The 22,383-nt window shown below is 40.2% G+C and overlaps 1 protein-coding gene across 2 annotated transcripts in view; it reads left to right on the top strand.

Annotated features, from left to right (window-relative positions):
- The window catches only part of DSP (desmoplakin), a 42,494-nt gene that overhangs the window by 16,230 nt on the left and 3,881 nt on the right, over positions 1-22,383 (top strand). Inside the window, exons 5-24 of one of the 2 annotated variants that reach the window (XM_023746281.1) lie at positions 2,807-2,935; positions 4,591-4,641; positions 5,519-5,680; positions 6,141-6,245; positions 7,006-7,101; positions 7,434-7,559; positions 8,098-8,250; positions 9,374-9,528; positions 10,603-10,729; positions 11,489-11,690; positions 11,942-12,168; positions 13,075-13,241; positions 13,683-13,821; positions 14,383-14,576; positions 15,842-16,004; positions 16,493-16,576; positions 17,240-17,347; positions 18,147-18,245; positions 19,005-21,299; positions 22,273-22,383. In XM_023746281.1, coding sequence (XP_023602049.1) covers positions 2,807-2,935; positions 4,591-4,641; positions 5,519-5,680; positions 6,141-6,245; positions 7,006-7,101; positions 7,434-7,559; positions 8,098-8,250; positions 9,374-9,528; positions 10,603-10,729; positions 11,489-11,690; positions 11,942-12,168; positions 13,075-13,241; positions 13,683-13,821; positions 14,383-14,576; positions 15,842-16,004; positions 16,493-16,576; positions 17,240-17,347; positions 18,147-18,245; positions 19,005-21,299; positions 22,273-22,383 — 4,893 coding nt within the window. The remainder of the gene's footprint in view (positions 1-2,806; positions 2,936-4,590; positions 4,642-5,518; positions 5,681-6,140; positions 6,246-7,005; positions 7,102-7,433; positions 7,560-8,097; positions 8,251-9,373; positions 9,529-10,602; positions 10,730-11,488; positions 11,691-11,941; positions 12,169-13,074; positions 13,242-13,682; positions 13,822-14,382; positions 14,577-15,841; positions 16,005-16,492; positions 16,577-17,239; positions 17,348-18,146; positions 18,246-19,004; positions 21,300-22,272) is intronic. The other variant, XM_023746282.1, reaches the window with a different exon arrangement.

The raw sequence follows: 22,383 nt of genomic DNA, 5'->3' as shown, positions 1-22,383 counted from the left end.
GCTAACACACTACACTGATCTCCTTGAGTGGTAGCTGATCTCATCTGTGTCGCTGATAGGTACTTAAAAAACAAAAGAATGTTGTGGAGGCTCATTTAAAATGTTAACAAAATTGAAGGAGCTGGAAACTGGCTAAAACTGGATATTCTGGTTTGGACTCACTGGCTGCTCACTCGTATTTTGAAGTGTCAGCTGTCTTGTGCAATCGCAGGTCCCTGAGTGTGGGCGTAAAGTGAAGTCATGGCAACACAAGTGTGCAGAGCCTTCCCGAGAACCGGAGTTTCTACAAAGTATTTTTCAATGTTAATTACTATTTTGTTGTTTTATGTGGTAATTATGCACTGTAATGAACAGGTGGCAGTAGAAATGTGCCATAATCATGTCGATGGGAATTTTATAATGAAAACCTGCACTAGTGAAGCATCCGTCTCTTGAGAAGGTGGATATGTCAGAATGATAAGTTGTGGGGAGATTGTTTGTTATGCAGTGTGGTTGTGGTGGTAAGAAACACTGGTTTTATTACTTGTTCTTGGGCCAATTTAGCAGTGGTTCTAAAATCTCTTGACAACCTAAAATTTTTTGTATGTGTATTTTCCTAAGTGGTGAGGGCTTAGGGGACTACATAGTCATTCGTTACTTTTCCTCCCACTTACTATAAGGGCTATATAACACTATTACAGGAGGCAGGATAAAAGTTAAATTATTAATCCCTGATACCTAAATACAAGCCTAATTGCATGTTTTCAAATTCCCTTCTACTTTTTTAGTTGAGGTATAATTGACATACAATATTATATAAGTTCCAGATGTACAACATAGTGATTAAACATTTGTATACATTGTGAAATTCCCTTCTAATCTCTGAACACACATTTCTTGAGCATTTATAGGTATTGGCACCATGCCAGAGATTGTCGTTTCAAAAATTATGTTCCATGGCCCTGAAAATGAATATTATTGAAGAAAACATATCCAAATGCCAAATTTTTATGCAGAAAAGAGTAGGATTAAATACTGTGTTTGAACTGTAATAAAATCCTGCTCAGATAGGACTGGGGAAGGGGTGGCACTTCAGTACCTGGGGAATGGAGAGGTCAAAGGAAGGCTTAATAGGGCTTAAGGATCTGCGATGTTAGGTTAAACACCTTTGAACCAAATTATGAAAAGTCCAATTCCCTAATTTCTTTTTCCTATGACAGTTATGTAAAATGACAACTCAGAATTTGTCATTTTCTGTATTCATGTTGGGTGTATCTTTGTAAGAATTTCTTTGTAGCAAAGGCTCAACATTTAAAGATTTTGGAAAATGGCATATTACACGGACTCAGTTGTGTGTCATGGAGTAGGGAGCCTTTCTAACAGTGGATGAGCCATGCTTTTCAGATCAGATGGCCCCTGTGTTTTCAAAAGAATATGCAGTTTCATCATTTATTGCTGGTTTGCTCTGGGATTCTTTTGGGCCCTTTTTCTCTTATCCCCTCTTTCCCAAAGCATAGCTTGCATTCTTCCTCTCTGTCCCAGGAGACTGAGCCACAGGGCCCAGCTGATAAGGGAACAGTGTCCCCAGCAGCACAATGAGTAGGCAGTCACACATCTCCTGTGCCAGGTTTTTGTTTTGTTTCCCCGATTTGTGTTTGTGCTGATGGACCAATCAGATACTATACACAAGGTTGGTAATGAGGGGCTTGAGCAGGAGCCTGGTCATCTTATTAACTTCCCAGTGCACTCACCTGTTTCTGTTAAACCCAAAGTGAGCTGTGGGAGAGAAGGGTCAAAGTCCTGAGTAAATTTCAGTTGTCTGACTCTGAAATGGCTCCCCTTTCTGAAAGCCTGCCAAGTGTGTTAGAACACGGATGTGGCGCAGAACAACATGTGTTATGTTCTTGCTGTAATACGAGACTGGAATGTTTGCCCTTGGCATGTCTTGGAGATGACACAGGTGATTTGGAAATGTACATGAGCTCATGCAAAAGAAAGATGAGATAATAGTCTGGCCACAGTATGAAATTTGTGGAGCAATGTGTTTGATTCTTATTATGGGACATTCTTAAATTTGAAGCGGTGGAGACAAAACAGGAAGTTAGATTTAATTTTTAAAAAGCTAATATAAATCCACAATCTCAATGTTACCAATATTAATTGAAGGTCAGGCATTGGGTATTTGTTGTAACTTCCCTTTGAAATGGGCCATAGGTAGTTTTGTATCCCGAAAGGTATCCAGTGAGTGCTGGATTTAAAGAGTCAAACAAATTATATTAATCAAAAACAAGTTAAAGAAAAACAACAAAAATACTTTTAGGTTACCTCTTTAGCTTGGGAAGTAGTATATGATTGTTTTGATGCCCATTTTAAAATGACTAACCATAGAAACTTATCAGTATTTTATGACATACTATATGTTAGGTGTGGCACATAGGTATTGCACACACACACACAGGTGCACACACACACAAACACACATACACACATGGGTGTGCGCATATGCCACTTGCATATGCACATGTAGACTTTTTTCTTCAGAGGACATCATCTATGCTTCAAGGATCTCATTTCTAAATCACCTCTCAGCCAATCTTGAGCTGGGGGTCAGACAAGTTGAGGGAAGTATTCGGCAACCCCTCTTAGCTGTTTGGAAATCCCAAGTCTTTAAAAAAATTTTTTTTGGTTTCAACATTGAATATTTCCATCTTCAGTTTGATCTGAGTGGATCTATGTGTGGCCCTGGCCCTCTGACCCCTGATGCTGTAGGTAAGGTGTGTCCGATGCACAGGATCAGAAGTGAAGGGCACTCTCTCTCCCTCGGCAGGCGGAGATGGACATGGTCTCCTGGGGCGTGGACCTGGCCTCGGTGGAGCAGCACATCGCCAGCCACAGGAGCATCCACAATGCTATCGGAGACTACCGCTGGCAACTGGACAAAATTAAAGCCGACCTGGTACTTTGAAATGTTTCACTTTAGAGTCTCCAAAAAGCGTAGTGAGGGATTGTGTAGTTACTTGATCCCAGCCAGTTCTGTCTGAAACATTAGTCTATGATTACTTTCCCAAATGACTGGAAATTTTTAAAAATCCCATCTCATAAATGGGGAAGTAGAATCTGATAGATCTACCAGAGATTGCGTTAACACTGGGTGGGGGCAGTTAAACAAAATGCTAAGGGTGTACAAACACTCATTTGTATGCAGTTTGTAAGTGAGTGTTTCGGGGGTGGTAGTTCTTTTCTGCAGAATGCAGAGCATCTCTTCAAATAGAGAAAATCCAACAGTCATACAGTTTTATGTTCTTGGTGAATTCTTTTCTATGTGGTAATTAAAATGTATCTCTATTGAGGGAAATTATGTCGCATCCTGATACCTTTCCTTTGCTAAAAGGACTGACTCGAAGCTAGGTTGAGAATTATAACATAAAATATTCATTTGATTTTAAGCGCTCAGTTTCCCCCCAGACTTTTATATGTTTTTTTCAAAGAATTAAAAATATTTTTTTTCTAGACAGAGTAAAGGAGGAGGGAGAGAGAGAAACATCAGTGTGAGAGAGAAACATCACTCGCTGCCCCCTGCATTCACCTTACAGGGGATCGAGCCTGAAACCCGGGGCATGTGCCCTGACTGGGAGGTGCATGGGATGATGCTCAACCAACTGAGCGACACAGGCCAGGGCAACATACTGTTTTTTCTTTTTTCTTAGAACAGAGTTACTCATCCTCCTTTTTTTTCTGGCTTTCTTTTTCGCCTTTCGTTTGTCCACTTGAGTATCTGACCCATTTTCCCTAAGATCTAGGGAGTCCTAAATCATATTTTCTTTTTTTTTTTTTTAAATATTTTTATTGATTTCAGAGAGGAAGGGAGAGGAAGAGAGAGATAGAAACATCAATGATGAGAGGGAATCATTGATTGGCTGCCTCCTGCAGTTTGTACCAAGCCCACAACCCAGGCATGTGCCCTTGATCGGAATCGAACCTGGGACCCTTCTGTCCGACGCTCTCACCCACCGAGCCAAACCAGCTAGGGCCTAAATCATATTTTAAAACTTTTACAAGTATGTAACAATGAGTCTTCAAGTGACAGTGATCAGGCCTTCGCTTGGGGAGATGGCACTGCCAGACCAGTGAGGGTTCACCTTCACACCAACTGGGGAGAGGTCCCTGTGGGTGGAAGATTTCCTAGAGCAGCGGTTCTCAACCTGGGGGTCGAATGACCCTTTCAAAGGGGTCGCCTAAGACCATCAGAAAACACATATTTAATTACATATTGTTTTTGTGATTAATCACTATGCTTTAATTATGTTCAATTTGTAACAATGAAAATACATCCTGCATATCAGATATTTACATTACGATTCATAACAGTAGCAAAATTACAGTTACGAAGTAGCAAGGAAAATAATTTTATGGTTGGGGGTCACCACAACATGAGGAACTGTATTAAAGGGTCGTGGCATTAGGAAGGTTGAGAACCACTGTCCTAGAGAAAACAGTCTGTCGAACGATGTACAGTCAGGATCTGACAAAAAGGAGGTTTGGAGGAACTGTTCTTTATCTACAAACCCACGAGGGGGATGAAATCATTACCTGCTGTTTGTTGCCTTCTAGCGTGAGAAATCTGCCATCTACCAGTTGGAGGAGGAGTATGAAAACCTGCTGGTAAGCCAACTTGTTTCTGAAGTCTTCATGTTCAATTCAGTGCAGCTCCATAAACATGGAGCACCACCTTGGGGGAAGGCACCTGCTCGGTGTTATATCTCAGGACTCTGCAAGCACACTTAGGGGCTTGACGGTGCTAATATTTCCACTGCTGGTTTCCGTTAGAACTGAATTTTAAAAGATTTTTTTCTGAAGACAGTACTGAGTGCTGTTTGGTTTGCAAGTGTCACATCAGTTATGTGTGCAGCTAAAGCAATAAAGCTTTTCCACTGGTGAATTGCAGTCTTTTAATGACGTATAGGCAAGAACAAGGCTTGCTTTTCTTAGACAGAGGTTACCAGACCATTGTCACCATTTCATGATAAACTCTGAATCAATTACTTGACTCATAAGAAGTTATATTTCCATTCTTCTGCCTGTGTCGCCCAGTCTTCACTTTCTCAGTAGTTTCTTATTGGCAGTGCTACTTTTTAAATAATGTGGCTAATAGTGGCACTTCTATTAGTTCCGGGTGTGACTGATGGCAGCCTAAATTTTGGGGGTGTAGGAAAGGGCAGAAAAAGCTTGATTTATCTCTTGAAGAATCCCATTTTCCCTGGTATAGTCTAAAACTAATTATTGAACCCAAATGTCAGTATCTGAACGAAGATCCTTCTGGATTCGGCTGTTTCAGGGAATCTAAAACTGCTCCCTTGCTCCTCGAAAGTTTGGCTGGGTCACATACCAGGTGGTCAGTGAATGCAAGAGGTTAATATTTTACTGATTCTTGTGGGTTTTCTTTTTAAAAGGGACCATACGGGTGTATCTGTGAAATCTGCAGGGAATACCATTAACTGCATGTAGGTATCCTAATGCTGCTTTTGAACGTCCCGTGCAGAAAGCGTCCTTTGAGAGAATGGATCACCTTCGACAGCTGCAGAACATCATCCAGGCCACGTCCCGAGAGATCATGTGGATCAACGACTGCGAGGAGGAGGAGCTGCTCTATGACTGGAGTGACAAGAACACCAACATCGCCCAGAAACAGGAGGCCTTCTCCGTAAGCTTGTCTCTAAGTAGTAGATGCTTGCCTGGAGGCGGGGATGAATGGACTCACAATAATTTCATCAGCCCGTTGTAATTCAGCCTGTTAAAACGGTCATGAAAAACCATTCCTTTCAGTGACTTATGGGGGACAATGCATTAATTAACTTCCCAGAAGATAGTGTAAGAATTAGTTCTCTCACATATCCTGGAGTGGTGTAGCGTAGTAGCAAGGTGCATTAAAACCTGTCACTTTACCTGTGTGAGACGTATCACCAGGCTGGCCTCAGCCACATACTGAGTGATGTCAAACGTCCTTTCCCATCTTAAAAATGCCAGAATTCTTGAGGAAAACATAAGGAGGTTCTTTGGAGTTGTCCATTTCCAGATGCAGTTTGTCTTTAACATCCTGTGGTGGAAATGCTGGGAGGCCATTGGTGACTTGCCCTGAGGATTTGTTTTTCGTTCATTCACAGATACGCATGAGTCAACTGGAAGTTAAGGAAAAAGAGCTCAATAAGCTTAAGCAAGAAAGTGACCAGCTTGTCCTCAATCAGCATCCAGCTTCAGACAAAATTGAGGTAGGCAGCATGAGATTTACGTTTTCGTTAGGATAAAATGGGAACCTAGACCAGGGCTTGACAATCTTTCTGGAAAGGACCAAATAATATTGTAGATTTGCCGGCCATTTGGTGTCTATTGAACTTATTTAACTGCCATTGTAGTGTGAAAACAACCGTAACAATATGTAAATGAATGAGCATGACCATAAAACTGTGTGTATAAATGCAGGCAAGTGGGCCAGCTGTGGTCCTTGGAGCTGTAGTTTGCTGACCTCTGCCCTAGACTGCCCTCTGTGGGCTGTGCTCAAGGCTGACATTAGCTGGTAGCACTGGTAAGGTCATATTGGTTGTTAAAAAAATTTAAGTATATTCATATCAGTTGGTAAGAGTCATTGCCTTAAGCCCCTCAGGCCCTCACATGGGTGCCTGGGCCTCCCATGGTCTAGGGAAAGGGCTTGTGTGGTGGAGGAACCCTGTTCCAGGGCTGTCCCCAGTGTCTGTTCTCATTGGTCATTAGCTATGCCATTTGGGTGAATGTTTTGTCTAATACTCCTAATGGTATCTATTTGTTAAAACTTGTTTTAAAATTTAATTTCTATCATATCAAGAGTTCCCAGTAGGAAAATTCTGTTTTTAATATTTGGAAAGAAGTTTTCTTAATTTGGAATTAGATAAAAAAATATTTCATAGCTTTCATTCAGGCTCACATATCTGTGGTAGAATAGATGCCCCTATATGGCTGAGTGGTGGTGAGACAGCCGATGTTTTCTGGTTTCAGGCCTATATGGATACTCTTCAGACACAGTGGAGCTGGATTCTTCAGATCACCAAATGCATTGATGTTCATCTCAAAGAAAATGCTGCCTACTTTCAGGTTTTTATACTTAGTAATAATTTAATTGTCTTGTAGGTCATAATACCTTATCTTCTGAATGTTTTAAAAAGTACTGAAAACAATGTTCAAAGTATTGCATAAACACTACTTATTCGTTTTTAATTTAGAGGACCATAGATTGGTAACCTGGTCGTTCACCAATCAAATAGTCTCCTATTGTCACATGAGTCAAAATATTTTCTGCTATGATCTTTTCCTTAGCCACCTACCAACAGATTCTTAGGAAAGAGAGTCCTTGAAATAGAAATAGTAGATGATATTGCTTATTGAATTGCTTTTCATGGACACGGGATCACTTTTACCTTGAACAGTTTTTTGAAGAGGCTCAGTCAACTGAAGCCTACCTGAAGGGCCTCCAAGACTCCATCAGGAAGAAGTACCCCTGTGACAAGAACATGCCCCTGCAGCGCCTGCTGGACCAGATCAAGGAGCTGGAGGTACCATCTCAGGCCCAGGCCCTTGGCAGCCTTACACAGGGCAGATAAAATGCCCCCACTGACGCAGTTCAGACTGCGGATTTGCATTATTGTATAGAACATGTGTCTAAAGCTCAGACAAGCGTTTTCTTCATCTCTCAGTGGCTTTTCTCAAAATCAATTTCTTTACATGCTCAGCTGCTGTTGAAAATTACTTTTGCTAAAGCAATTACTATTGCTCAAAATAAAAATGGAGAGGATAACATGAAAATTCCTTTGGAAAAGCTTTCTTCAAGTTTTATCAACATCAGTGTCCTTTTACACAATGATAATCTTTTCTGCCCCATTTAATTCACGGCTCTGTAGCTTCTTGAGTTGCTTATTATGAAAGGTTCCCATAGTCCCTGAAGAAAGCTGAATTTGTGGCTTTTTACGGCTAATGCAAATACAGCAATATATCATTTGTAATGTCACAGTAGCTACAGTAATGCCATTTAAAGACCTTACCCAAAATTCACAGAGTATGTATGTTAAGGTATGATTTTATTTGCAATTGCAGAAAGAACGAGAGAAAATCCTTGAATACAAGCGTCAGGTACAGAACTTGGTGAACAAGTCCAAGAAGATTGTGCAACTGAAACCGCGGAACCCAGACTACAGAAGCAGCAAGCCCATTATCCTCAGGGCTCTGTGTGACTACAAACAAGACCAGGTGTGTACTCGTGTCTGCAGAGTGAAACAAAAGCGTTCCCTTCCTTTAGGTATTGACTTTTGTCCATCAAGAGAGCAGAACTTAGTGCAGGTTCCAGCGAGTGCCACAGTTAATGTCCTTTTGTGCACAAAGTAGCAAGTGCTGAGCAAGTGCGGCAGCTTTGTTCACAATCACATGATAGTGTCAATGATTAGGACAGGGCTTATTTTTAAACGCTTCTAAGTCTTCATGCTTTTTTTCTAATAGGCAAAACTTGTTAGTCTGTGATCATGCTTATCTTTAAATTTCTATCATGAGACATGTGAGCATCCTGCTGCATATAGAGTGCATGTCATTGCAGATTTTACGCAGTAATTGAGCATACCAATTCTGCAGGTGAATACGAGTATTTGTATGGAAAGAGGACTTGTTTTCAGTAATTATTTATGTAATTCCCACAGCTCTATTTTCTTACAAAAATTATGGAGGACTTAAGAAATATAAAATGTGTTTAGTTGGTGAGATAAATGTTATAAAACAATGGAGTTATTTTACCATGCAGAAATGTTTTAAGAACTTATGTGGAGATGAGAAGAAGTTAAAATGGAGATTGAAGTACCTGAATAGCAAGCTTGTTACATTTCACTAGTTAAGATAGTATCATATTTTAGCTACCCATTTTAAGAAGCTATGTAGTGTTAACTTAGGAAGCTGTTTAGATGCTGGAGTCAATTTAGAAAGTTATTTTTCTGAGGATCTGATACCAGAATTTTTTATTTAAAAATTTTAAGAGCAAATGAATAAGACAAGTGACTCCCACACATTAAAATCTAATAAATAAAACACAAAATCACAAACAAAGAAAAGCCATGTGGTGAGTTTTTGCTTTATTAGTGGGTTCCCCAGGCTACCTTTGGCAAATTACTTCATCTAATTCCCTTTATACACACCTTGGAGGCTCACATGTATTATGTAAAGCATCAGTATTGTTGGGTTGTGTAAAGACAATCTTCAGTGGAGGAAAAACTAATAAGATAAAAAGCTCAAATAGTTTGCACATTTTCATTTCTGTTTCTATCTTCGAGAGAAAAGATAAAAGTGTGTACTCATGAATAAAGCCCAACCCGGGTTGCTTGCCTTACAGAAAATTGTGCACAAGGGGGATGAGTGCATCCTGAAGGACAACAATGAGCGCAGCAAGTGGTACGTGACGGGCCCCGGAGGCGTGGACATGCTCGTGCCCTCTGTCGGCCTGATCATTCCTCCTCCGAATCCTCTGGCTGTGGACCTCGCTGGCAAGTGAGTTGTTCAAGCTCCTCATACCCATGACATGATGGGAGTGGGGAGAAATGGGGCAAATGCTTGTACCAGAAACTTAAACACACCGTTTGTCACTGTAACTACCCTCTCCCAAAAGGAACCCCATGAAGGTCCCCTTACATTGTCTTACAATTTTGTATTAAAGATACTATAGTTATTACGGGAGGATCAGAAAGAATGTCTGACTGTAAGAGGGCTAGAGTATGTAATTGTCATTTGCTTAAAAGGCATTGTTTCAAAGTGCTTCCTTTTTAGACAATCAGTAATCTTGCATGTAGCCATAAATATAAAGTGCTGTTAATATCAATATTCGTTCCTCAATAGGTGGAACATTCATTTTACAGATTGTCCACGGCAGATTCTTCTAAATCGTTAGTTGTGGAAATCTTCAGCTCCCTCAGAATAGGGAGGGAAGCATAATGAGTCCTGTGTGCTCGTTTCTAAGCCTCGGCAGCCATCAGCATTCTATGGCGCATTCTCCCTGAAGTCCTGCCCAGTGTTAGACCTCTGTCCACTAAAAAGTGTGTTCTGCAAACAAACAACGCACACCAAAAGAATCATACTGTATATTTTGATCAAAATGATTGAAAATATACTAATACTAGAGGCCCAGTGCACAAAATTTGTGCGTGAGTAGGGTTCTTAGGCCTGGCCAGTGATCAGGGCTGATTGGGGCCTTCTGGCTGCCAGCGGGGGCCTTCCTTCCCTGGCTGCCGGCTGCCAGCCGGGGCCTTCCTTTGTTCCGCGCTGTCCCCTGGTGGTCAGCGCACATCATAATGAGCGATTGAACTCCCCGTCTCCAGGTCGAACTCCTGAGGGGACACTTTGCATATTAGCCTTTTGTATATATAGATAGATCATTGAGCATGTACTTTGGGGAGTAAATTAGTAAAAATGTATTGCAACATTGAATGTTTTGAAAATTATGCCTTCACCCATTACTGTTAGTTCTTCAGTTTTTTGTGCAGTCATGTAAGCATGGCCAGGTTTCCTGTAAGGGACATGGGAAAGTTTGAAAGCCAGCCTCAGCATGTTTCCCCTTTGGCTTCCTAGGATCGAGCAATACTACGAAGCCATCTTGGCTCTATGGAACCAACTCTACATCAACATGAAGAGCCTGGTGTCCTGGCACTACTGCATGATTGACATCGAGAAAATCAGGGCCATGACTATTGCCAAGGTATGTCCCCAGGACAACCCCAGGCTGCCTGGAAGAGGCACCAAGCTGCTCCCCACAGTGTGTGTGTTTCTGCTAGTCACACCTTCGAGTGGTGCAGCTAATGCTGTTATATCTCATTGAGAGAATCAGCTCAGCCTGCCATAGAGGTTCTGGCCTGTCCAATGTAGAATGGGAGGGATTCACATGTGGCTGGTTAAAGACTAATTAAAGTTACCTGACAGGCCAGTAGTACCTGTGGAAAGGTCCTATAATATTCTAGATCCTATTCTCTTTAGATGTAATGGAAAGTTAGGTCATAAATTATTGACTGGGTATCATAGAAGTAAAAGGTGGAATGAATTATTGGCAGAACATCAAAGCATTAGTTACACGAGATTGGTGGTTTTCAAATTGGGGTCTAAGAATTCCAGTGAGGGGGTCCTCTTGCAATGAGGAGAGGAGCTAGAAATGGGCCATTTTGGGCTCCCCTTAACCTTTACTCTTGTTAGTCAAAACAGCTTTGCTGTGCTCTGCTTTACATTTGGGGCTTCTGAATAATATTTCCTTTGAAGAACATAATTCTGTAGGAAAAAAGAAATTGACAGCCCATTGCTATGTTTCTTAGGAGCAATCTGTACTGCCTCAAAGACCTTTTGTATCTCAATGGGCCTATGATGAGCATTGCCCCAAGCCCCCTTTAGCACAGGGTCTTTTTCAGCAGGCTTTCTCTTGGCCGGGTTATGGGGCAACCATAAATCACTTTGTCTGGCTTCCTTCCAGCTGAAAACGATGCGGCAGGAAGATTACATGAAGACAATATCTGACCTTGAGTTACATTACCAAGAGTTCATCAGAAACAGCCAAGGCTCGGAGATGTTTGGGGATGACGACAAACGGAAGATGCAGTCGCAGTTCACAGACGCCCAGAAGCACTACCAGACGCTGGTCATCCAGCTCCCTGGCCACCCCCAGCACCAGACAGGTCGGTTTGGAGCATCTTTCTCTTTGTAGTACGATCCATGCAGATTTAAAAAGAAAGTAGTTGGCATAAAACTAGTTTCAGAATCATTTCTTTGGAAAATAATATATCAAAATTCATTTATACTCTAAATTTTCAGAATCAAATCAAAGGAAGTAGCTATATTTGTATGCAGTATCGATATTTTTTTTGAGGCCTACCACCCTTCTAACTAGGAATTCTCTGATTTTTGCGGTCCTAACATATTTTTACAGTAACCACAACTGAAATCACTCATGTTGGTTCCTGCCAAGATGTCAACCATAATAAAGTAATTGAAGCCAACAGAGAAAATGACAAGCAGGAAACGTGGATGCTGATAGAGCTCCAGAAGATTCGCAGGCAGATGGAGCTCTGCGAGGGCAGGATGGCTCTTAAAAACATCCTTCTGGCAGACCAAGGGTCTTCTCACCACATCACAGTGAAGATAAACGAGCTAAAGGTATTTTGATATTTTGTCTGATTCCCGGTATATTTATATTTATATGCAAACTATTTTTAAAAACTCCCGGTTTTAATATGTATAGGCAAGAAACATTCATTTTCGAGAAAACGGGTTTCTGGCATGATTTCTTTTTTTCTTTCCCATGCTTCCAGATTTGTAGACGTTTACCAGGCTGGGGATTAGCCACTTTTGCTGTTAGGTTGTGGGTTGCTGAATCAAGCTACAGTGTTTTCCCTTTGTGCCATGTAGTACTTTGTTCATTTCAAACGTTTCACCAACATTAATTTGGCGTCTGCCTACAACAGCCTATGATATGGGCTAGACAGGTGGAATTATTATTATTATTTTTTTTAATGTTTTTATTGGTTTTAGAGAGGAAGGGAGAGGGAGATAGAAACATCAATGATGAGAGAGAATCATTGATCGGCCGCCTCCTGCACGCCCCCCACCGGGGATCGAACCCACAACCTGGGCATGTGCCCCGACAGGGAATTGAACCGTGACCTCCTGGTTCACAGGTCAACGCTCAACTGCTGAGCCATGCTGTCCGGGCAGGTGGAATTATCTTTATTTGTAGACAGGAAACTGGCGTTGAGAGATTTGGTTGGTGGAGTAAAAACTCAAAGCCACTGGTGGAGCTGGGACCACAGCCCAGGTGTTTCAGCTTGTAGCTCAGTCTTCTCTGCCCAGCCACACCTGGGCACTGCATTGGCATGTCCTAGGTGTAAATTGTAAGTAAGGGGTCATGTTGCACAGTGTTTGTAAGGCCACCCTGAAGAAGGAAGGGAAAGGTCAAGTCAGTCCCTTTCTTGAATCCTTTACATTTAGTGAACTTTTAAAGGACAAACACGATCACAGGAATCACACAATTAAATCAAGAAAGTGTTCCTTCTTTTTTGACAGAGTGTGCAGAATGATTCCCAAGCAATTGCTGAAGTCCTCAACCAGCTTAAAGATATGCTAGCTAACTTCAGAGGTTCGGAAAAATATTGCTATTTACAGAATGAGGTATTTGGGCTGTTTCAGAAACTGGAAAACATCAATGGCGTTACAGACGGCTACTTGAATAGGTAATCACAGCTAATGCTTTACCTCAGACATTTTGCTTTGCTCAAGCTGCATTTTATCACAGTTATTTGCTTTATAAGCTTGGCTTGCTGAATCCTTTGCCTCACAGTTTCTGTTGTCACTAGAGGCTTAGTTAACGTTCTGTGCTTTTGAGAGAGACTCCTCTAGCCAAGGGTGTCGATTTCACTGCACTGAGATCTAACTTACCTTACAACTCAGATATGCTCTAAGGGCTAGAGCTTAGAATTCCCCAGTTAATGCCCAATGGTGGTCTGAAGCATGATGGGGGAGCGGGAGGGGTATATTGCTCCTGCAGCTTATAAACTAGGCAAAAAATTTATCTGCTTTACTATTTTCCTCTTTCATTAATAGTAGCAGGAGCCAGAGGTTCAAAGTTTAATGAAATCATGGGCAATGCTGTTTGCCTCTTTTGGTCTTTACAGCTTATGCGCAGTGCGAGCACTGCTCCAGGCCATCCTCCAAACAGAAGACATGTTAAAGGTTTATGAAGCCAGACTCACCGAAGAGGAAACTGTCTACCTGGATCTGGACAAAGTGGAAGCTTACCGCTGTGGGCTGAAGGTAATGTGAAGGGACGCCACAGGGGCCCAGGTATGGGAAGTAATAAGGGACTCAGTTCCAGTGATAAAGCTTCACCAAGTTTTCATGGATTCGAGGACCAAATTTTGTTGGCCACACATGTTGATATTAATTGTTATCTCTAATACACTGCTTTTCAGAGTGCATTAGTAGGAACTATGTGAGAAAGTAATTTGTGGTGAGATTAGTCTGTGGAATGCCTAGCTAAACGTAGTTAAACTGGTTTCTATACTCTGGGATTTCTCAGAGCCATTAATACATTAATACATGTTATAATTATTCAGGAAAAAGATGGAGTGTAATATTTAGCATTTCTCAAACTAATTTACCCATTTAATCCTTTTTTAATGGGGTAGCACAAGGAACTAAATCACTGGCACATTTATTGGGAAATGAAATCAGTAAATATATTTTCCTGAATTGATCATCACTTAAAAATATGAATATTTTATAGAGTTTTATAAAAAAAAATTTATTTGGTGATTTGCAGTGAGACATGAAGTAGATGAGATGAATTTATACTCTTTTTTTCTCTGATGACAGAAAATTAAAACTGACTTGAACTTGAAGAAGTCATTGTTGGCCACCATGAAGACAGAACTGCAGAAAGCCCAGCAGATCCACTCCCAGACTTCACAGCAGTATCCACTTTATGACCTGGATCTGGGCAAGTTCAGTGAAAAAGTCACACAGCTGACCGATCGCTGGCAAAGAATAGATAAACAGATAGACTACAGGTATGCCAGCCTTCTTCTGCACTTTCTTCCCAATTGTTTGTTCCTAAGATAATGGCACTTGAAATAATCACTATAAAAATAATGGTTTGGTTTTGTATGTAAGTTAGTACAGGTGTTCTGTTTATGGACGGCCTGTAGATAGCTTTGTTGGAAATAGAAAGACAGTACATCACAATAGCCAAGCTTGAACCAACCCAAGCCAGGTGCCATCCAGGTTCTGGGGGAAATAGTAGAAGACATTGATCAAGCTCTTTCGTGCCCCATAAACAAACTCTTGTTATGATTATTGGAGGAAGCAGATATGTTCTCACTAAAAGTTTATGAAAATTAAATCTTAACCAAAGAAATGCTTTATTGCACACGAGGTTTTAAAAATATCTCCTGAATCTTGCTTGTAGTTCATTTTGTTAGCAGTGCTTTTTATTTATTTTACTTATTTTTTTAATCATCACTGACGTTTTTATTGATGGGAGAGAGAGAGAAAGAGAGAGAGACATCGATGTGAGAGAGAAACATTGATTGGTTGCCTCCTGTACACACCTTGACCAGGGATCGAACTTGCAGCCTGGGTATGTGTCCTGACTGGGAATCGAATCTGCAACCTTTTGGTGTATGGGATGACGCTCCAACCAATTAAGTCATCTGGCCAGGGCTACCAGTGCTTTTAAAAAACATCTTTATTGTTAGGCAATTCACATGCCACATAGATCATTCATTTAATGTGTACAATTCAGTGGTTTTTAGTATATTCAGAATTATGTAACCATCACTACAATCTAAGTTAGAACATTTTTGTCATCCTCACAAAGAAACCCTCTACCCACCAGCCATCACTACCACCCAACTTTCTGTCTGTATAGGTTTGCCTGTTCTGGACATTTCATATCAATGGAATCAAACAATATATGGTCATTTGCAGTTGGCTTTTTTCACTTAGAGTGTTTTCAAGGTTCACACATGGTGTAGCATGTGTTAGTACTGCATTTCTTTTATGGCCGAATAATATTTTATGTATGGATATATTACATTTTGTTTATCCTTTCATCCATTGGTGGATATTTTGGTTGTTTCCAGTTTTTTACTATTGTGAAAAAATGCTGCTATGAACATTCATGTATAACTTTTTGTGTGGATGTATGTTTTCATTTCTCTTGGGTAAATACAAAGTGGAATGGCTTGGTCATATAGGAGCTCTCTATAAAATACTTTGAGGGACAACTGCAGTGCTTTAACAATTTCAATAATTTTATCTGTGCTTTCTCTAGATTATGGGACCTGGAGAAACAAATCAAGCAACTGAGGAATTATCGTGATAACTACCAGGCTTTCTGCAAGTGGCTCTATGATGCCAAACGCCGCCAGGATTCCTTAGAATCCATGAAGTTTGGAGATTCCAACACAGTCATGCGATTTTTAAATGAGCAGAAGGTAAAAGTCAACTTGTCATTCCATAGCCGTTTTGAAATTACTTGGGTATAGGCTGTATTTTCCTCTGGTTTTCATAGCAGTGCCTGGGTTTGAAATGATTAATATTACTAGCCTATTCTGTGAATGCTTAAAAGGCTGCCTAGAGGAAAACAATTGAGATATTTACAAAGAAATGCAGTTATGACTATAGAAATAATGTAATATTATACTAAAGTATTTTTATAAATTGAGTTAAAAGGACCAGAAAAGAATTCTGACTGGAAAGCAACCTTTTGAGTAGATAAGAAGTTGAAGAGCTTTGTTCTATTTTCTGAATAGAACATATACACATCTTTTAAGGTTTAACTGTGAGAATAGGAGGCCAGTACATGTAGTAATAAACCGAGAGAGAAAAAACAAGTAACAAAGGTTAAAAAGTGAAATAACATTTCTTTTTAAATATATGTACACTTTAACATTTGTAAATAATATTTTATTTTCTTATATAGAACTTGCATAATGAAATTTCTGGCAAACGAGACAAATCAGAAGAAGTACAAAAAATTGCTGAACTTTGTGCAAATTCAATTAAGGTATGCTGCTTTTACAAAGAATGTTGATATTTCATCAAGAATATTATTAACTGCATTATTTTCTGATTCAGTTTCAAGATTATAAACTTCTTGAGGATAGCAATTATGGATTTTATATATTCTTTCCTAAACAAACCATAAAAATTTGTTATCCATTAATATGAATTCATTACACATTGACAATACATGTAGGGCTGGGCTGGTCCTCATTCTCTAGACCAGTGATGGCAAACCTATGACACGTGTGTCAGAGGTGACACGCGAACTCACTTTTTGGTTGATTTTTCTTTGTTAAGTGGCATTTAAATATATAAAATAAATATCAAAAATATAAGTCTTTGTTTTACTATGGTTGCAAATATCAAAAAATTTCTATATGTGACACGGCACCAGAGTTAAGTTCAAAATGCTGACATGCCGAGTTCAAAAGGTTCGCCATCACTGCTCTAGACTGATGGCATGTGCAAAATTCTCCAGTTAGCATATAAAGATGTAATGCTTGGTTTAATAATGTAATATTAGCTGCGTGGGCACTAGCTACATATGATAGCCTTTGGAGTTGGTCATTAGCAATACAGTTTGATATTTTGAAATGTGGAGTGGTAGCTGTCAGTGACTATAAGTTCACGAAGTATGTATTTCTTAAACTCTATTATTCTGCAGGATTATGAACTCCAGCTGGCATCATACACCTCAGGACTGGAAACACTACTGAACATACCTATTAAGAGAACCATGGTTCAGTCTCCTTCTGGGGTGATTCTGCAAGAGGTATGTATGTCATTACATATCTCTTAGGGCCTGCCCTTCCTTCTGCCTCCTCCCTTTTCCCTGTCTTCTTCCTGTCTTCCCTGCAGTCCTAAATTCATCTTTTGTTATAGGGTATCCACTCAAAAAGGTTGAATAGAAGGTTATGTTCCTTCTAGTGTGAGTGATCAGTATGTGATGCATTTTAGGAAATGATCAGTAGAAGTCTGAATCTGTTGTCTATTTATTAGAATTTTTGCAGAAATTAGGCTTAAATTCTGAATTTAATGAGGGAGACTTTAAAAAGTGGAAAATATCTTGTGGATTTTTAAAAGACAACTTTTCCTTAAAAAATTGTCAGAGAACTTCACCTGTCAGATGGTTTAGGGCAAGGGTGGGAAATGTCTGGCCTAAGGGCCATATAAGGCCCTTGACACCATTTGGTCTGGCCCTGCCAAGGCATTAGGGGTGAGTTATTAAATGTTTGACCAAATATAGCAAGCTAATTTTTAAGTTGATAATTTTGTATGACCCATGAATGATGTTATAAATATCCAAATGGCCCTTGGCAGAAAAAAGGTTCCCCATCCCTGGTTTAGGGAAAATACCCTGTAGTGCTAAGGATGGAATACAATGTTTTTAGCCCTTTTTATGTTGATGTACTCCTAGAATTTGTCATTAGCATGCATGAAAGAAGGGAATTCACTCTTTAAATTATAATTTTGCTATTTCATTGTTTTATAAAACAAAATCGGTCAACATGCATAGGGCTATTTTGGAATGTAATAATCTTTTTTATCTTCTTTCACTCTGTTTCTCCAAGGCTGCAGACATGCATTCTCGGTACATAGAACTAATTACAAGATCTGGAGACTATTACAGATTCTTAAGTGAGATGCTGAAGAGTTTGGAAGACCTGAAGGTAATTTTTATTTATTTTATTTCCTTGAAGCATCAAAAAGTTAGAGTAGAACCTTATTAATACTGTCTCATTATAACATGGATTTGGGCATACTTACTGGTAAAACTGTTTTTCTACATAATTAGTATAATATAGTTTGCTCATGAGCCTGGGATTAGTCCCATGCTCTAGTACACTGCTCAAAATGCCTTAGGTAATATTTACAAAACTATAGCTATTTTACCTTTCCCCAAACCAGTAATTTCATTTATAGTTTGGTCAAGGAATTTACTTTATTTCTTTGTGTTAAATCAAGACTAAGAACGTACTGGATGATAGCTGCATTTGAATATTTCATGTTGAGTGATTGTTTAATTTACTCCTCATTTCTAATACTTGAATTGAGTTTATATGGAAACTCACTGTATTCCTTGAAATAAAGCAAACATAATTTATGAAATCATAAGCTTTTGCTTTTGGAAGAAAGTACCTCATTTATAGATGAGGAAGCTGAAACTCAAAGATATATCATTTGCTAAGATCATACAAGCAGTTGAAAAATTATGAGGAAAATACAGATTTCTGGAATTTTTGTCAAGTAGTTTTTGTCTTATATCCCTCTATATGTGTGTGCTTATATATGTATCAGTATGTGTGCATGTATGCAGGTGTGTAAAGAGAAATGAAAATGTACACTGGTCTGGGAGGGGACAAGTATTGTTTCCTTCTTGTGATATGATGTGTTTTTGTTTCAACATGTTTCTGATTTTACTTTTGTAGCTGAAAAATACGAAGATTGAAGTTTTAGAAGAGGAGCTTAGACTGGCCCGAGATGCTAACTCTGAAAACTGCAATAAGAACAAATTCCTGGATCAGAACCTGCAGAAATATCAGACAGAGTGTTCCCAGTTCAAAGCAAAGCTTGTGAGCCTGGAGGAACTAAAGAGACAAGCTGAGCTGGATGGAAAGGCAGCTAAGCAAAATCTAGACAAGTGCTACGGCCAAATAAAAGAACTCAATGAGAAGATCACCAGGCTGACGTATGAGATTGAAGATGAAAAGAGAAGAAGAAAGGCTGTGGAAGACAGATTTGACCAACAGAAGAGTGACTATGACCAACTGCAGAAAGCCAGGCAATGTGAAAAGGAGAGCCTTGGTTGGCAAAAAATAGAGTCTGAAAAAGCCATCAAAGACAAGGAGTTCGAGATAGAAAGGTTGAGGATTCTTCTGCAGGAGGAGAGTGCCCGGAAGAGGGAATATGAAAATGAGCTGGCAAAGGTAAGAAACCACTATAATGAGGAGATGAGTAATTTAAGGAACAAGTTTGAAACAGAGATTAACATTACGAAGACCACCATCCAGGAGATAAGCATGCAAAAGGAGGATGATTCCAAAAACCTTAGAAACCAGCTTGACAGACTCACGAGGGAAAATCGAGATCTGAAGGATGAGATCGTCAGGCTGAATGACAGCATCCTGCAGACCACCGAGCAGCGAAGGCGGGCTGAGGAAGATGCCCTTCAACAAAAAGCCTGTGGCTCCGAGACGATGCAGAAGAAGCAGCAGCTGGAGATAGAGCTTAAGCAGGTCATCCAGCAGCGCTCAGAGGACAATGCAAGACACAAGCAGTCCCTGGAGGAGGCTGCAAAAACCATTCAGGACAAAAACAAGGAGATTGAAAGACTCAAAGCTGATTTTCAGGATGAGGCGAAGCGCCGCTGGGAATATGAAAATGAACTGGCTAAGGTAAGAAACAATTACGACGAGGAAATCATTAGCTTAAAAAACCAGTTTGAGACCGAGATCAACATCACCAAGACGACCATCCACCAGCTCACCATGAAGAGGGAAGAGGACACCAGTGGCTACCGAGCCCAGATAGATAACCTCACTAGAGAAAACAGGAGCCTCTCTGAAGAAGTAAAGAGGCTGAAGAACACTTTAGCCCAGACCACAGAGAATCTCAGGAGAGTTGAAGAAAACGTCCAGCAGCAAAAGGCCACGGGCTCGGAGATGTCTCAGAGAAAGCAGCAGCTGGAGATTGAGCTGAGACAGGTCACTCAGATGCGAACAGAAGAGAGCCTGAGATACAAGCAGTCTCTTGATGATGCTGCCAAGACCATCCAGGACAAAAACAAAGAGATAGAGAGATTAAAACAACTTATAGAAACAGAGACCAATGAACGACAATTCCTGAAAGATGAAAATGCTAAATTACAAAGGGCCCAGTTTGACCTGCAGAAAGCAAATGACAGTGCAACAGAGACGATAAGCAAATTGAAGGTTCACGAGAAAGAACTAACACGCCTGAGAATCGACTATGAAAGGATTTCCCAGGAGAGGACCGTGAAGGACCAGGACATCACAAGATTCCAGAGTTCTCTGAAAGACTTGCAGTTGCAGAAACAGAAAGTGGAGGAGGAGCTGATGCGGCTGAAGAGGACGGCCTCAGAAGACTCCTGCAAGAGGAAGCAGCTAGAGGAGGAACTGGAAGGCATGAGGAGGTCTTTGAAGGAGCAAGCGATAAAAATCACCAGCCTGACCCAGCAGCTGGAGCAGGTGTCCATCATTAAGAAAAGGAGCGAGGAAGACCTCCGGCAGCAGAGGGATGTGCTGGACGGCCACGTGAGGGACAAGCAGAGGACCCAGGAAGAGCTGAGGAGGCTGGCCTCGGAGGTAGAGGCCCTGAGGCGCCAGTTGCTCCAGGAACAAGAAAATGTCAAACAGGCTCACGTAAGGAACGAGCATTTCCAGAAGGCGATAGAAGATAAAAGCAGGAGCTTAAATGAAAGCAAAATAGAAATCGAGAGGCTGCAGTCTCTCACAGAGAACTTGACCAAGGAGCACTTGATGTTGGAGGAAGAACTACGGAACCTGAAGCTGGAATATGATGAGCTCAGGAGGGGCCGAAGTGAAGCCGATAGTGATAAAAATGCAACCATCTCTGAACTAAGAAGCCAACTGCAGATCAGCAACAACCGAACCCTGGAACTGCAGGGGCTGATTAATGATTTACAGAGAGAGAGGGAAAATTTGAGACAGGAAATTGAGAAATTCCAAAAGCAGGCTTTAGAGGTATTCACAGCTCCACTGTCTCTCAAATAATTCACTTCATTGTCATCTTACCTGAACTGTGCTCTTGTTACTGAGATGGACTTTGTAGAAAGTCTACTTTTTCTTTTTATTACTGTACTATCTGTCATCATCCAGGCAACTGCTTTAAAGTAGCTTCAGTGCTTTTTGCACTTCCACTCTGTCACTGTGTCAATGCCAATTTGTGTGTAACCTGTGTTTGGCTCTGCTTTTAGAACTTTAGCATAGGCATAACATCTGAGATCAATTCCTCTGAGTGTCTCACTCTATTTTATAGAAGATAGTTCTTACTTAGTGAGCTATGACCTATATTTTTAATTTAAAATTTCCTAAATAAAAGCCATGTCATAGGCGTTTTCTATGCAATTTTAAAATCACCTTTTCTCTCTTGCTTGCATGCTTTTTCTGCATGCATTATTCTACTCTCTAGATCATGGCCCCACTTGTTTGGCTTTTATTTTTTTAACCCCTAAATTTAAAAAAAACTTCTTTAGCTTCTAATACATTTGACTTCTATAGACAATATTTGTGTGGGGCTGGGTGTGGGATATGTGTATATTTGCAAAGATTTTTATTGCTTTTTAAAACATGTTAGTATAACTGTAACAGGTGAGGTGTAGGTATAGCAGGTGTAATTAATTACCTAGAACACAACTGCTATATTTTTTTGAAACTTAATTGCTGTTAAGAACAAGACAGGTCTACAACTTCTAGTTCCTTTTATGGGGGGAAAAAAGTAAGTATGAAGCCATTTCACAAAGTGGCAACATAAATCTACAGAATTTTTTCATGAATTTATAAGATAACAAAATAACAGTATACCCAGGGAAACAAAGAAAAGAAAATAAGCAAGTTTTTTTTTTTTTTAGATAATGTAGGAAGAGAGGTTAAATTATGGTAGTCATATGATATGATTCAAACATGTTTTTCCCATTTCTTTCTTTTTAAATTACAGGCATCTAATAGGATTCATGAATCAAAGAGTCAGTGCACGCAGGTGGTACAGGAAAGAGAGAGCCTGCTGGTGAAAATCAAGGTTCTGGAGCAAGACAAGATCAGGCTGCAG

This window comes from Myotis lucifugus, unplaced genomic scaffold (assembly GCF_000147115.1).
Source record: "Myotis lucifugus unplaced genomic scaffold, Myoluc2.0 scaffold_650, whole genome shotgun sequence".
Lineage (NCBI taxonomy): Eukaryota > Metazoa > Chordata > Mammalia > Chiroptera > Vespertilionidae > Myotis > Myotis lucifugus.
This window is presented reverse-complemented; position numbering and strand designations above follow the sequence as displayed.